The 16,334-nt window shown below is 36.9% G+C and overlaps 1 protein-coding gene across 1 annotated transcript; it reads right to left on the reverse strand.

Moving 5' to 3' along the window:
• Positions 1-10,001: 10,001 nt before the first annotated feature.
• Positions 10,002-14,926, reverse strand: LOC112695800 (calmodulin-binding protein 60 A). Its single transcript, XM_025748288.3, has 7 exons — positions 14,063-14,926; positions 13,624-13,702; positions 12,824-12,876; positions 12,214-12,701; positions 11,760-11,920; positions 11,067-11,273; positions 10,002-10,970 (listed from the first exon to the last, which is right to left on the reverse strand). The coding sequence occupies exons 1-7, from the start codon at positions 14,152-14,154 to the stop codon at positions 10,383-10,385; spliced, it is 1,668 nt and encodes a 555-aa protein (XP_025604073.1). The 5' UTR covers positions 14,155-14,926; the 3' UTR covers positions 10,002-10,382.
• Between the last annotated feature and the right edge of the window lie 1,408 nt (positions 14,927-16,334).

The following is a 16,334-nucleotide window of genomic DNA, read 5'->3' on the forward strand; positions in this document are numbered from 1 at the left end:
AAGCTAAGGTAGAGATAATTAAAAAATTACCACCACCTGCCAATGTTAAGGCAATCAGAAGCTTTCTGGGGCATGCAGGATTCTATAGGAGGTTAATAAACGATTTTTCAAAAATTGCCAAACCTCTGAGTAATCTGCTAGCTGCTGACACACCATTTATCTTTGATAAGGAGTGTCTGCAGGCATTTGAGACTCTAAAAGCTAAGCTGGTCACAGCACCAGTCATCTCTGCACCAGACTGGACATTACTATTTCAACTGATGTGTGATGCCAGTGACCATGCCATTGGTGTAGTGTTGGGACAAAGGCATGACAAGCTTCTGCACGTCATTTACTATGCCAGTCATGTTTTAAATGACGCACAGAAGAACTACACAACCACAGAAAAAGAGTTACTTGCAGTGGTTTACGCCATTGACAAGTTCAGATCTTATTTAGTAGGCTCAAAAGTGATTGTGTACACTGACCATGCTGCTCTTAAATATCTACTCACAAAGCAGGATTTAAAACCCAGACTCATCAGATTGGTGTTGCTTCTGCAAGAGTTTGATATAGAAATAAGAGACAAAAAAGGGACAGAGAATCAAGTAGCAGATCACCTGTCCCGAATAGAACCAGTAGAAGGGGCGTCCCTCCCTCTTACTGAGATCTCTAAAAACTTTTCGGATGAGCAACTCTTTGCCATCCAGGAAGTGCCATGGTTTGCAGACATTGCGAACTACAAGGCAGTAAGATTCATACCCAAAGAGTACAGTTGGCAGCAATCAAAAAAATTGATCACGGATGCAAAATACTATCTTTGGGATGAACCATATCTCTTAAAGAGATGTGCAGACGGAGTAATCCGTAGATGTGTTCCTAAAGAAGAAGCACAAAAGATCCTCTGGCATTGCCATGCGTCACAGTATGGAGGACATTTTGGAAGTGAGAGAACAGCCACAAGAGTCCTCCAATGTGGCTTTTACTAGCCTACTCTCTATAAAGACTCCCGAGTGTTTGTACTTAATTGTGACAGTTGCCAAAGATCTGGCAATCTGCCTCACAGTTATGCCATGCCTCAACAAGGGATCTTGGAGATTGAGTTGTTTGATGTATGGGGTATTGACTTCATGGGGCCTTTCCCACCATCATACTCAAACACTTATATTCTGGTGGCAGTGGATTATGTATCCAAATGGGTGGAAGCTATTGCAACACCCACTAATGATACTAAGACAGTGCTGAAATTCCTCCAAAAACACATCTTCAGTAGATTTGGTATCCCTAGAGTACTAATCAGTGATGGGGGCACTCATTTCTGCAATAAACGGCTTTACTCTGCTTTGGTTCAATATGGAGTTAGCCACAGGGTGGCCACTCCATATCATCCACAGACAAATGGGCAAGATGAAGTCTCTAATAGAGAATTTAAAAGAATCCTGGAACAGACTGTGATTAACCGTAGAAGGGATTGGGCAAGAAGCTTGGATGATGCTCTGTGGGCATACAGAACAGCATTCAAGACTCCTATAGGAACTTCTCCATACCATCTTGTGTATGGAAAAGCCTGTCACCTGCCAGTGGAACTGGAACATAAGGCCTATTGGGCAACCAAATTCCTAAACCTTGATGCCAAGTTAGCTGGAGAAAAATGATTGCTCTAGTTAAATGAGCTGGAGGAATTCAGACTCAACGCTTTCGAAAATGCAAAAATTTACAAAGAGAAAGCAAAAAGATGGCATGATAAGAGGTTTTCATCCAGAGTCTTTGAGCCAGGGCAGAAAGTTTTGTTGTTTAATTCTAGGCTCAGATTATTCCCCGGGAAATTGAAATCCCGGTGGAGAGGTCCATATGTGATTACAAGTGTGTCACCATATGGATACGTGGAGCTTCAGGATAATGATTCTAACAAAAAGTTCATTGTTAATGGACAGAGAGTCAAACATTATCTTGAATGTAATTTTGAGCAAGAATGCTCAAAACTGAGACTTGATTAAAGCTCAGTAATAGTCCAGCTAAAGACAGTAAAGAAGCGCTTGCTGTGAGGCAACCCAGCCATTAACAAAGCTTAATTGTTAATTAATTGATTTTTACAGGTTTATGTCAATTATCTTCAAAGGTAAAATAGCAATTGCTTGAGTTCACAGAGTTACAGAAGGATTCAGAGGATAAAATAGCAAAAAGAAAGCTCACTGGTGCGAAAAAGCCAGTAAGAGCTGTTTTGGGCGTTGAACGCCCAAAAGAAGCATCTACTAGCATTCAACGCCAGTAGAAATAGCCATCTGGGCGTTAAACGCCAGAAAGAAGCACCTTTTGGGTGTTGAACGCCAGAAAGAAGCACCTTCTGGGCGTTGAACGCCAGATTTATAGCGTCCTGGGCGTTCAGAAAAACGCCCAGTGACAAAGGAATTCCTGCCGTTTAATGCCAGCCAGAAGCAACAGTTGGGCGTTAAACGCCCAGGAGAAGCTACAGATGGGCGTTAAACGCCCAAAACATGCAGCGTTTAGGCGTTTAACGCCAGGATTATGGGGAGAAGGTGAATTCATTTTCAACTCAAATTTCTTTCATTTTTCATGTTTCAATTCATGATTTCTTTCATAAACATGTTACAAATTCTCAACTTTCAACTTCAAAATGCAAAAAAAAAAATCTTAATCCTAAAAATATTTCTTTATTCTTCTTCAATCTCTTTTCAAATCTTTTTCAAAACTCATCTATCTTGTTGAATTCTTGTCAAATCTTTTTAATTTTGTTTTCTCAAATCTTTTTCAAAATCTCATCATATTTTTTGAATTTTTGAAAATTCCTCTCCTTCTATTCCTCTCCTTTCCTTTCTTTTTCTTGAGAACAAGTAAACCTCTAAGTTTGGTGTGTTTTTCCATGATCACTGAGCTAAAACTCATCAAGATCATGGCACCTAAGGGAAAACAAACCACTTCAAGAGGCAAGAAAGAGAATATTCCAAAACTACTTTGGAATCAAGAGAAGTTCTTAACCAAAGAACATGCAGACCATTACCACAAAATAATGGATCTGGGATCAGTGATCCCGGAAGTTAAATTCGATCTGAAAGAAGATGAATATCCTGAGATACAGAAGCTAAAGTGCTAGAAGCTGTCTCTTGAAGGACCAGACACCCCACAGGTTGAAGGAGCACCCATCATCTTCCAAAGTAAAGGTTGTTGAGTTCTAATCTTAGTCTTAACTCTGTGATAATTGTTCTTAGTAGGAATTTACCTTAGAAGTTATATATTAGTAGTAGTAATTAGTATCTCTATTTTGATTTTATCTCCAATTAAGCTATAATTTATTTTTCTCATCATCATCAAACATGAATAAAATAGTAGATTTTTAGAATACAAAGGCAATTTTTTTTTTCGAGTTCTTAATAAGGAAAATTCTAATTATTTATATGTGGTGGCAATACTTTTTGTCTTCTGAATGAATGCCTGAACAGTGCATATTTTTTATATTAAATTTTATGAATGTTAAAATTGTTGGCTCCTGAAAGAATGATGAACAAGAGAAATGTTATTGATGATCTAAAAAATCATGAAATTGATTCTTGAAGCAAGAAAAAGCAGTGAAAAACAAGCTTGCAAAAAAAAGCAAAAGAGGTAGAAAAAGCCAATAGCCCTTAAAACCAAAAGGCAAGGGTGAAAAAGATCCAAGGCTTTGAGCATCAATGGATCGGAGGGCCCAAGGAAATAAATCCAGGCCTAAGCGGCTAAATCAAGCTGTCCCAAACCATGTGCTTGTGGCATGCAGGTACAAGTGAAAAGCTTGAGACTGAGTGGTTAAAGTCGTAATCCAAAGCAAAAGAGTGTGCTTAAGAACTCTGGACACCTCTAATTGGGGACTTTAGCAAAGCTAAGTCACAATCTGAAAAGGTTCACCCAGTTATGTGTCTGTGGCATTTATGTATCCAGTGGTAATACTGGAAAACAAAGTGCTTAGGGCCATGGCCAAGACTCATAAAGTAACTGTGTTCAAGAATCAACATACTAAACTAGGAAAATCAATAATACTATCTGAATTCTGAGTTCCTATAGATGCCAATCATTCTGAATTTCAAAGGATAAAGTGAGATGCCAAAACTGTTCAGAAGCAAAAAGCTACTAGCCCCGCTCATCTAATTAGAATCTGAGCTTCACTTAAAACTCTGAGATATTATTGCTTCTTAGTTTCTTTTTATCCTATTTTATTTATCTAGTTTCTTGGGGACAAGCAAAAGTTTAAGTTTGGTGTTGTGATGAGCGGATATTTTATACGCTTTTTGGGGGTAATTTCATATAGATTTTAGTGTGTTTTAGTTAGTTTTTAGTATATTTTTATTAGTTTTTATGAAAAATTCATATTTCTGGACTTCACTATGAGTTTGTGTGTTTTTCTGTAATTTTAGGTATTTTCTGGCTGAAATTGAGGGAGCTGAGCAAAAATCTGATTTAGGCTGAAAAAGGACTGCTGATGCTGTTGGATTCTGACATCCCTGTACTTAGAATGGATTTTTTGGAGCTACACAAGTTCAAATGGCGCGCTCTAAATTGGGTTGGAAAGTAGACATCCAAGGCTTTCCAGAAATATATAATAGTCCATACTTTGCACGAAGATAAACAACGTAAACTGGCGTTTAACGTCAGTTCAATGTTGCATTCTGGCGTTCAGCGCCAGAAACAGGTTGCAAGTTGGAGTTCAGCATCAGAAACAGGTTACAACCTGGTGTTCAACTCCAGAAACAGCCCAGGCACGTGAGAAGCTTAAGTCTCAGCCCTATCACACACCAAGTGGGCCCCAGAAGTGGATTTCTGCACTATCCATCTTAGTTTACTCATTTTCTGTAAACCTAGGTTACTAGTTTAGTATTTAAACAACTTTTAGAGACTTATTTTGTATCTCATGACATTTTTAGATCTGAATTTTGTACCTTTTGACGGCATGAGTCTCTAAATCCCATTGTTGGGAGTGAGGAGCTCTGCAGCGTCTCGATGAATTAATGCAATTATTTCTGTTTTCCATTCAAACATGCTTGTTCCTATCTAAGATGTTCATTCACGCTTCACTATGAAGAAGGTGATGATCTGTGATACTCATCACCTTCCTCAATCCATGAACGTGTTCCTGACAACCACCTCCGTTCTACATTAGATTGAATGAGTATCTCTTAGATTCCTTAATCAGAATCTTTGTGGTATAAGCTAGAATATTTTGGTGACCACTCTTGAGGATCCGGAAAGTCTAGACCTTGTCTGTGGTATTCCGAGTAGGATTCAAGGATTGAATAGCTGTGACAAGCTTCAAACTCGTGATTGTTGGGCGTGATGATAAACGCAAAAGAATCAATGGATTCTATTCCAACATGATCGAGAACCAACAGATGATTAGCCGTGCTGTGACAGAGCATTTGGACCATTTTCACTGAGAGGATGGAAAGTAGCCATTGACAACGGTGACGCCCTACATACAGCTTGCCATGGAAGGAGCCTTGCATGTTTGAAAGTGAGGAAGCATTATGTTACAGGAATTCAGAAGACAAAGCTTCTCCAAAACTCCAACATATTCTCCATTACTGCATAATAGGTATTTATTTCATGCTCTTTTACTTTTTACAATTAAAACTAAAAATTATTATTGATATTATATCCTGACTAAGAGTTACAAGATAACCATAGCTTGCTTCAAGCCAACAATTTCCGTGGGATTGACCCTTACTCACGTAAGGTATTACTTGGACGACCCAGTGCACTTGCTGGTTAGTGGTACAAGTTGTGAAAAGTGTGATTTGCAATTTCGTGCACCAAAATGCTTATGGGGATGGAGGTATGGAGGAATGGCAGTATGGGACTTATATTTGAGATTAAGTTAAGTTAGGCTTAGATACTCTTAGATAACCACCTTCTATGGCTTCTGTTTAATACTTTAAGCTCTATAATCTGAGTGTCGGTGTTCTAAGATTGCCTCTGGGATTCCCAAAACCTTATATATTATGTGTGTGGCACCTTTACCATACTGAGAACCTCCGGTTCTCATTCCATACTATGTTGTTGTTTTACAGATGCAGGTCGAGAGGCATCTCGTTAGGTGTCTAGACACTTGAAGCGAAGTGGTTACTGGGTTATTTTGTTGTACAGTGATATATATATATATATATATATATATATATATATATATATATATATATATGTGTGTGTGTGTGTGTGTGTGTGTGTGTACTTAGCTTTCTCTTCGCATAACTTATTCTTTTTTATCCTCTTAGAGGTTCATGGAGAGACATGATTTTGTTTATGTACATTTGGGTTTTGGATATGTATATATATGTGTAAATATTCTCCAGCCAGTCTTGACTTCGCGGGCTGAGTCAGGAGCTCGTAGTTTTGTATCTTTGCCACTCTATTCCTACTTTTATTATTGTATATTTGATAGTTATAGTTTTTCTTCACACGCAAGTTATTCCGTTTCCGGAACGTTGTACTTTTTATTTCGCGATTTTGTTTTATCCATTTTTTTCAAGACTCCTAGTTTATTATATTCTTTCTGTTATTATATGTATGTTTTTTAATTTTAGAAGTCGTAGCACCTAGCCACCTCTATTTTACATCCTAGGTGTAAAGCCCTGTGTGGTAGGGTGTTACATCACCAAAATCCATTTTTCACATTTTTAAACTTATTTACTCCTACAATGTTGTCGATCAAAATTCTCTTAATACTTGAATAACAGAAAAAATATAATACAAGATCTAATAATAATACTTATTAGTTAAAGTACAACATAAAATAACCCAATATACCAACGAGATATAGCTTAAATAGCATAGTCTCTCCATCCTCACCTAGAGGTCTCAGGTCTGAGTCTCACTCCTAACTTTGGAAAAAAAATATAAAATAACCCAATATAACTTTTAACATCCCACTAAAATTCATAAAATAGCAAGCTAAATACAACACACTTAAACTGAAAATTCATAAACTAACACACTAGATCAGCATACTAAAACACCAACTCTAATTGAGAACTTCAAATTTCAGCAACCATTCATTCCTATTAAAAAATAGCAAGTGAGACATGTTAGAATAAATTGAAAGAAGCAATGTAAATTATTATATGCCTACAGTAGCACTTGTAAATACCTAAGATGGTTTTATTGCTATTCCAAACAATCTTATAGAATTTTATTACTATTATTTTCATAAAATTTTAACATATTAACAGAAAATTATTCCAATTTCTAACTATTATTTTTTCACATTTTCAAACTATTAACAGAAAATAATTATTTACATTACAAAAAAACTTACCTGAAGACAAGGGCACAAGGCACAACAGTGATGAAGGAGGCGACGGACGACAATAAGGAGAAGACGACGACACGAGACAATGAAAGAGATGATGGAAGAGACAACGAACATTACGATGGAGGAGACGACGTATGTGATGATGAAGGCGACGACAACCCGAGAGAAGAAGAAGGGCGATTGGCAAGGGCGAGTCTGGGTGGGTCGTCGATGGGAGAGCCAGAGAGGAGAGCAGGAGTAGCAACTGGTGAGGCCGCGAGGGTGAGTCCACATCATGGACTCGTGGGTGAGCCAGGGAAGAGAGCAGCGCCGTTTACATTTAGGGATTTAAGGGACTAAATTCCCATAGTGGTCCCTCAGATTCACGACTTTTACCATTTTATTCCCTCATATTCAAAACTCATTATACTGGTCCTCGTGATCCAATTCTAGGCACCACATTGGTCCCTAAACGCTTTATGTTGAATCAACGAATGAAATGTTGAGCTAGCTCTGACTTGTCATGCTAGACACATGGCTAAATAGTGTCTTTTCGTTTTAGCTCTTAAAGAAGGCAAACAAATGTCGTTTTGGAGAGTGAAGGGAGATATAATGATTCGTATATCATATAAACTCTTCTTCCTTTTCTCGTTTTTGCCTTGTTTAAATGCCAAAACGAAACAACGTTGTTTAGCCATATATCCAGCATGGCAAGTCAGACCCAATTCAGCACTTAGTTTGCTAATTCAGTATTAGAAAAGGTCCAGAGACTAATATGGTGCCCAAAACTGAATCTCGGAGACCAATATAGGTAATTTTAAATTTGATAGACTAAAATGGTGAAAATTGTGAATATGAGGGATCACTTTGAAAATTTTGTCGGATTACGAGAAATTTCATCTTTCCAGTTTTAGGTATTTATATTATTGAATTATATATTTATTTATTTAATTGTATTAATCTGCATATATAAATGCAGCATCTGCTATCCGATCTTATTAGAATGCAGATCGGATCATATTTGTAAAATATGGATCGAATTTGGATAATTACCATAAATTTACAGATCTTATCCTATTCATATGCAATCCTAATAAAGTGTGTGTTGTTAAAAGTAAACAGATCATATTCTACCGAGGCACGTCAGTGTGACCTAATAATAATAGGAGCTTAATTGGATTTTAGTCAATACACGCATCACCGTCCATCTTATGGAAAAATAAAGGCCATCTTAATCACCCTAACTACTTTGTTACATTGCATCCTTAATTAATTATTAGACAAAGAAACTGCCAAATCTGCCATCAAGATCTTTGCCAATTTGCCAGCGCCATTCTATCAATCATTTAATTTCCAATCTATGCGATCATCATATAATTCACACATGTTGTAAGATGCTAACCTTAGTAAATAGATCAATATAGAAAGAGTTAACAAAAATGTTTAATGAAATGTATAGTCAATGAAATTCAACAAAAGGAAAAGCTATCTAGTTTACTAAAAATGACAAAATGAAGAAATCATGTGGACCTCAAAATCTTTTTAAGTCAGAAACATGTGATTTTTTCATGTGCAGATAAAGTAATAGACTTATAGGTAATAACTAATGAAACGTCTTTTCCATATGAATAACAAAGATACTAAAAATATAAACAATGCCAATTATTAGAAGTGTCAAAGATTTAAATGTTTCAGAGATGGATCTTCTGCCAAGAGATGCAAAACAACATGCAGTTTTATTGAATAATGTGTGATGTTCACAAGGATTATGAATCTCAAACAAGGTTCTAATGGATTTGAGAGTGTTCCTAGCTAATCAAATAATTTCCTGGAGAAGGGGTAATAATCTCATTACACAATTTGATTAGTTGTATTTTTTAAATATTTCCTGACAAAAGGTGTTTAATCAATTCTAAATCCAACTAATTGCTGGCACAGATATCATATGATCTATGGTCCAGAAGCACCAATTTATTTGGATTTCATAAAATAAAACCAAATCTAAAGTCTAGAGCATTTTCACGAATATAATTTTTAAATTAAAAATGCAAATTTAAAAGAGATGAGTATTCACCCTTTTAATTTTGCTCTTATTCGTAGTTTATTTTGTTTTTACGGTTTAAGTAAAATGTGAAAATAAAAAAGTAACAAATATTGTTTTTATTGTTTTCTTTTTTTCCCCTGCAAAATCCTTGTTTTCTCAAAAGGGTATTTTGGCACAAGTAAAACAATCAAGAGACACAACCACCATATGTTGATTAAAAAGCCAAAAATTGGAAAGTAAAACAAAGATCATTGCTATTGATGAACACCAAATAGATAATAAGATCGAAAATGGGAAGCAATGCTTGTTTTATGCAAAAAGAATGCAACGATTTCTTTTCATCTTGATCTTGGACAATTTCAGAGCTCCATGATACAATAATAAATCTTTGTTAAGTGAAGTGAGTGATCATTAAGACCAAAAGCAACCTCTTAAAACATTTTAGCTAAATCTTTTTTGTTCTTTTAATCAAGACATGGTTAAAGAATGTCCACTTCCAGAGTCAGACAAAATCCTCTCAATTTCTAATTTCCTGGAAAGTGGTTAACCGTATTTAACAATTCACTTGATTTCTTTATACCGTACTTCCGTAACAGTAAACACAGCAAAATATAAAGATCCATCCTATTTATCAAGTATCAACTACAACAGATGGGACATTCATTAATTACGTAAACATATGCGCGAACACCTAAAAACTCAAACCCGGGCAAATAATATCCACAGCTGATATTATTGGACAAAACGTGCTTACAAAAATTATGATCCATAACAATGGCTTGGATCATGATTCATGAAGAACATCCTACCAATATAATAATTAATACTACTGCTGCTACTACTAGTACTACCTGACTAATAATAAGCATCTGCCAACAACCAGAAATCCTCTCGTGACTGTAAAATACTTATTTACAGCTTTAATCTTTGAAGACAACCAAAAGGGAGGAAGGAAGAGCAATTACATGGCTTCTGGCTAGCTATTAGAGCCTAAGCACATCAACATGTATTTACATCTAAAGAGAAGCCACGTTTACTCTCTTTCCTCTGTAAAACTGAACAACAGATGTACAAAAGCAACTGGATACTTCATGTTCTTCGCAACTGCCGCTGCTGATTAGTATCGCTTTTTCGTTTCCTCACCATGAACCATTTTAGGACGTTGGTTACCTTTCTCCATCTCCTCTGAGCTTTACCGATGGCAACGGATGAGCGCGTCAGCATGAAGCTATCCACAGCGCTCTGCAAATCTTGATCGGTATCGAAAAAACGCAGATGATCTTCGTCTCCAAATGCATGGGCCATTGGATCTGGGTCGCAGATCAGAGTGCTGGCAACCTGGTGGACCGGAAAACCAAGACTAGTAGGATCATATCTTAAGCCCATGCTGTCGAAGTTCGGCAAGCAGAAGTCATCCAAGGCACTGGTGCCTCCAACAGAATAAATGGATGACATGATATCCGGAGAAGAGGCACTTGCTGGTGTGTAAGTGGGACCTTCAGTCTTTTGAGGAGCCAAAAGTTTGTTGGCACTGGATCCCTCGGTATTTGGTGAGCTCTCGGAGTAAAGAACATTGGTTAGATGTGAAGAACCCTCCAAAAGAGATGCTTCATCTTCATAAGAGGAAATTTTTTCGCCTTGTTTAATTGCGGAAATGACCAATTCTTGAGCATCAGCCTGATAATGAAATGCATCTAAAGTAAGTATTATAAAGAAACGAAAAAGGAAAGGGGAGAGAATAAAGGAAGTAAAGAAGTTAGCAGAGGAGAATGCCTTTTCAGTTTCCGACAACTTATGTACCGGGACATACTCACACTCAGAGAGTAGTCCCGTGACTTGTCCCACAGCATTGAAGACCACACCAGCTTTCTGTTGAGAGGGGGGAGGGAAGTAAACATGCCTCGTGGTATCAATTGTACAAGTTCGAGCATGCTCCACAGTTATTTCCCACATCTTTGCAGACATTCCAGTGCCCAGTATCTGCACATTCCAAGCAATGAATTTATTCAGTTTCCTAAATAAACCAAGACATAAAGTATTGCCAGAAATGATGAAAATGCTCATTAATTCAGAACAATGGATGACCGAAGATGTGATGTAAAGTTATTAAGATCAGATGTCTTTGACAATGTTTTTTTCCCATTTAGTGCAAATATGCCAGTAACAAGCATGGGACATCCTCGTCACCATGGTGGTGTAATGGTGTCTAACATAATAAAATAGATGCATACCAAAAAAAAAAGCCATGGACGTTTTTTTTCCCCTCAACAACAACAAAGCCTTGTCCCACTAAGTGGGGTCGGCTATCCCCTCAAATCCTTTAAATGAAAAAAATAAAATAAATAAAAATCAAACACGAACAAATGTAGAAGAAGCTCAACAACACACGGGTAAGGTTCACTGACTAGAAGTTGCAGAAAATGTATATATAAAGAGAGATTAAAATACTGCTCGAGTAATTCTTACACTGCGTAGCTTTGCAGGATCCAGATTCAGAAGTGTAAGAAAATCTTTCACGCTGTAGATCTTTTCCCGACTCAGACGTTTGTGGAAAGCTCCATCCTTGCCTATCTTCTCCAGTCTCCAAACTTCATCAAACAGATTAGGAGGGTGGTGCTTCTTGTACACTGCATGGGAAAATAATAAATTTACAGATACATGATAGAAAGTTCATTCATTTATACCATCACTTATTGATATAGGTGAGCAAGTCCAAGACTAGTAAGCATCCTTAAGTTTAAAACTATATTTTCCAGTTAACGAGGTTTAGATAATCAAATCCAACATTTCAAATAAATAACAACTATATTGTTGCTTTTCATTTATTTGTTTATTAGACACTCCTGGTCCAAATATGTCTGTCGAAAACCCGACCTCATAGCATCTATTAAGTAGAACTAGTTTATATAGAGAAACTCACATTCTCCTCGGTGATCCCTAACAATGAATGACTCTGTCTTTGCTTCTCTTATTCTAACACCATCAAAGTTGTCCACAACTTTTGCACCAAGCCTAAACCTACGGCTCCTTGTCCAGCTTGAGTTATCTGTAAATGAAATTTCACCAACCATACCAGTCCCATCTTTAAGATATACAGCTACATCTCCAGTAAGGAGGGGTTTTTTTCCTTCTCTCTCCCTCACAATGTTGCTCTTAAACTCTTCAGGCATCCAAATTTCACTTTCATCTTCAAAATCACCCTCAAGGACCACAATTTCCACCTTAGCTAAGGATTCAGGTCCTGAACTAACAACTTTCCCTGTTGACACATCAACTAATACTACTCTTAAGTTGGAGCCATCCTCTCCTTCAATCCGAGCTCCAGTAAACACTGGAAGAGAAATATTGTTTTCAAACTGCAGCTGCAAGCTTCTCAATTCAGAAGTATGCATCTCCTTTCCACCAGTCCTAAAAAGAAACAAAAAGACGGATGAGAAACAGCTAGCATTAAGCTAGACAACTTTGCTTCATAAGCAGCCAACAGTTCCAAGAACTGAAATATAAATTGTAAACAGAAGACTATTTCTTACTGTTTCAGGCTGGTTAAATGCTTCCTTAAGGCCAATTCTACTTCCTCCTTAACCTGAAAAGATGTAACATATATGATTTGCATCTGACATCAACTATCAGCAAGACAGGAAAATACATATCTGCAGCACTACTTAACTCCATACCCATACCCATACCGAACATAATAAATTAACAACGCATCCCCTCATTGGTTCCTTTATCACATTATCAGAAGATTACAAGAGGCAAAACTAACCTAAAATCTCAAGTATTATTCATGTACTCAGCATGTGTGCCTTCCATAAATTAGAAATTAAGAACAGAGTTTGTATTTCTATTTGGCAAAATACTTCTCTTGGTCAAATTGATGCAGTAGTTGTCTTAGTTGGAGCCCAACAAACATGGTGAGTGTCTTAGGGGACCAATAATGAGCTAACTGAACCAAGAAGACCTTCAAGTTTTATGTTTCTCTTTGTTTTTCCTTATTTTTCAGTGTAACTATAGACAAATTGCATGAGGTAGTAGACTAGCAGTGTGCCACATTTTTATCATTACATGCTTGAAACCAACACGGAAGTAGTATCTGCAGCTGGACGGGAAAGGGTACATATCCATGGTTGTTTTTTTCTAAGGCATAAAGGGTTAATCAAATGAAGGATGCCATTGCCCAGAAAACAGAAGGAAATACTAAAAGCAAAATGACCACATACCCATGAATACGAAACAGCCGGACAAACATAGAAAACGGATTGAATACCAAAAAACAAATGTAACAGTTACCATATAGATATTAGTGAAACAGGAGAAAAAGAGTTCATACCACTCGACGAATCAAGGGCTCTAAAATCGGCTCCAGCAAATGCTTGACTGACTGTATCCTCATCAACTCGCACACCACACTGAACATCATCCATTCACAACAATAACCAAGTTAAAAAGTGTTCTGCTAATCAAATCAAATGCTCTATATGCATAGGGAAATCTAACAGAATAACCAGCAGCCTGAAAAACAATTGGCATTGGCCCTCTCTAAGATGAAATTACACCTACTTATTTCATGCATTAGAACAATTCAACTCCCCTAAACACATAGCAAATTTGATCGGGCTCATTCACTCATTATTTGCATTGGAGTCATAATCCTATACAATTCAATCGCCGCAATGCGCATTCATTTGGCAATTCAATTCCCCTCCCTATACTACCATATCCAACCGTAACAAACAAAAAACCTAAAAGTAAAAAACGAAGAGCAGTACTTGGCAAAGGGTGGATGCCTCGGCCGCTTATCGTCGGGAGTGGAAGTGTCAGATTTGTGCTTAGCATCTTCGGGGCGCCGCTTGAGCGACATGGCGACGGCGGTGGAACAGCTAGGAAACGGCGGCAGAGGCGAGGTGGTGGTGTTTCATTAAACGGCGGCAAAATAGAAAAGATGCGGAGAGAGAGAAAGAGAGGAAGTATTTATAAGCAGCAGAGAGCAATAAAAAGATGCAGCAATTAAGGTAAACGACAAGAGAAAGGAAAAGCCGGGTAGAGTACAAGAGAGGGCGGGTGGAATGAAAAGAAAAGTGGTATTTGTTTAGAGGGTGAAGGTTGGTATGGGATGTTTCTTTCTAACCCATTATCTCAATTTGTTTGCGTCTGGGATGTTTCTCTCTTCCTCCTCTGCTTAACCCTTTGCATTCACGCAATAATAACAATAACAACAAACTATTAGATACAGGGCTGCCTTGCTCACAGCAGAGGTGCTGAGGAAGGAGGAAGAGGAGAGCAAGTGTGGGGTCCACTCAAACCGCGTATTGCGACCAGGTAAAACTATCAAGTGGACCCCGCCAAACCCACCCCAATCCTCTTCCTTTCTTTCTTCTTTTCAACTTTCAACGCCCTCATCTCTGTCTATCTTAGCGCGGATCAACCATGAACCAAGGCCACGAGGTTCATAAAATGAGATTAATATTCTCATTATCCTCAACATTTTTGAAATGCCCCAAATTGGGACGCTTTGGTTATTTATACAGGAGATAGGGGTAGATACAATTTATTGAGCTAAATTCCTTATGTTGTCTTAGCTCTAGCGGTAAGTTCACCACTTAGTCGGGGTTGGAGATTTGAATATTGTTTATAATTATAAAATTCTTAAATCTATACTAAATTAAATCTTAACTTGTCAAATTAAAAAATAGAAAAAAGATGTGGCATAGTAAAAAAAAATTAATCTTTTTTGTTAAAAAATTAATGTATCATTCTCTATATACAAGTTATTTATATTCACGTACGTACATTTTTTCATGTTGTTACTGTATGTTCTTTTTTTATCAAATAACTTAAAAGATTAAATCTCACTCATTTTACTCTTTGTAACTCTTACTCAATCTGTTAACTACTTCTGCAAGACTGCAACACCTGATTCTTGATTCCTAAAAATTTTGCCATTCCTTTTCAACCAAGTGCTCCAGAAGATAACAATGAAACCAAACTCACCAATATTTTATTAATTTAACTGTACGATTGATCTCCTAAACCACGTAAACTTACGGTCATTCATCTCTATATCCACCAATTCGATAATGCTGTTAACACACTAGCGCCTTTTCTTTCTTCCAACTGCACAACCTCATTGAAAACACCCATGTAGCAAAAAGGAACCTGACATATTTTCGATAAAAATCTCAACTCTTCCCACACAATAAACTTCTTTTTCATTGTATGCGCACCATACACCAAGCAACCAGCACAAATAAAAATTATTGTTTGTCAATTCTCCTTCTATACACAACCATCTCTCCCTTTTGTAACAATTACTCAACCTAAACATCATAATATCCCACATTATTAATAAAGCTCCAAAAGCACCTTTCGATCCCACAAATTCCAAACTCACTGCATTATTACCCCAACACTGCACTACATCAAACTTAGAAATCACCTCCTTCTTTGTCTCTATCAATCCTAACATATTCACATTATTTTACGCTTAAATTTTTTACCATTTTTCACTTTCCACCACCCCCTAAACCCCTCATATTCCACGAACTAAAATCATTTAAAAACTCTATTACACACCTTATTTCGGTTTTTGGTGCGGCACCTTCTTGCTTTCTCTTTCTGTTTTGTTTGCCTTCTTCGTCGTCATCGTTATTTTTCTCTTTCGTTATCGTCGTCACCAACACCACTTCCTCTTCCTCCTTCTTTCTTCATTGTAATTTTTTTTCCTCCTTCCTTTTTCTCCTTCTCCTCCATCATTAGTTATCTCGTTGTTAAAGATAATGAATAATTTAAGTTCAGACTGTCAATTGAATCAGAACGAAATTAATTATTCTTTTAAATCCAATCAGGTGACTGAGATGTGGTTGGATTTTAGTTAATATTTTTGTTAGTAGTTTATGATTCTGTAGGTAAATGATGTTTTTGTTTGTGAAAATTATTGTTCATCATTGATGGTTTGAAGTGAATGTAATGTAAAAGTTCTACATTAAAAAAAAATATTTTTCTGTATTTGCAACAAATTTGAGTGTAACACAAATATATTTG

This window comes from Arachis hypogaea, chromosome 1 (assembly GCF_003086295.3).
Source record: "Arachis hypogaea cultivar Tifrunner chromosome 1, arahy.Tifrunner.gnm2.J5K5, whole genome shotgun sequence".
Taxonomy (NCBI): domain Eukaryota; kingdom Viridiplantae; phylum Streptophyta; class Magnoliopsida; order Fabales; family Fabaceae; genus Arachis; species Arachis hypogaea.

Bases quoted from the DNA above. Each gene is read 5' to 3' on its own strand.
- LOC112695800 (XM_025748288.3), bottom strand. From the start codon at position 14,154: ATGTCGCTCAAGCGGCGCCCCGAAGATGCTAAGCACAAATCTGACACT. The intron at 12,877-13,623 runs GTATGAACTCTT...ACATCTTTTCAG, and splicing joins AGCCCTTGATTCGTCGAGTG to GTTAAGGAGGAAGTAGAATT. The intron at 12,702-12,823 runs GTAAGAAATAGT...GTTTCTTTTTAG, and splicing joins CATTTAACCAGCCTGAAACA to GACTGGTGGAAAGGAGATGC.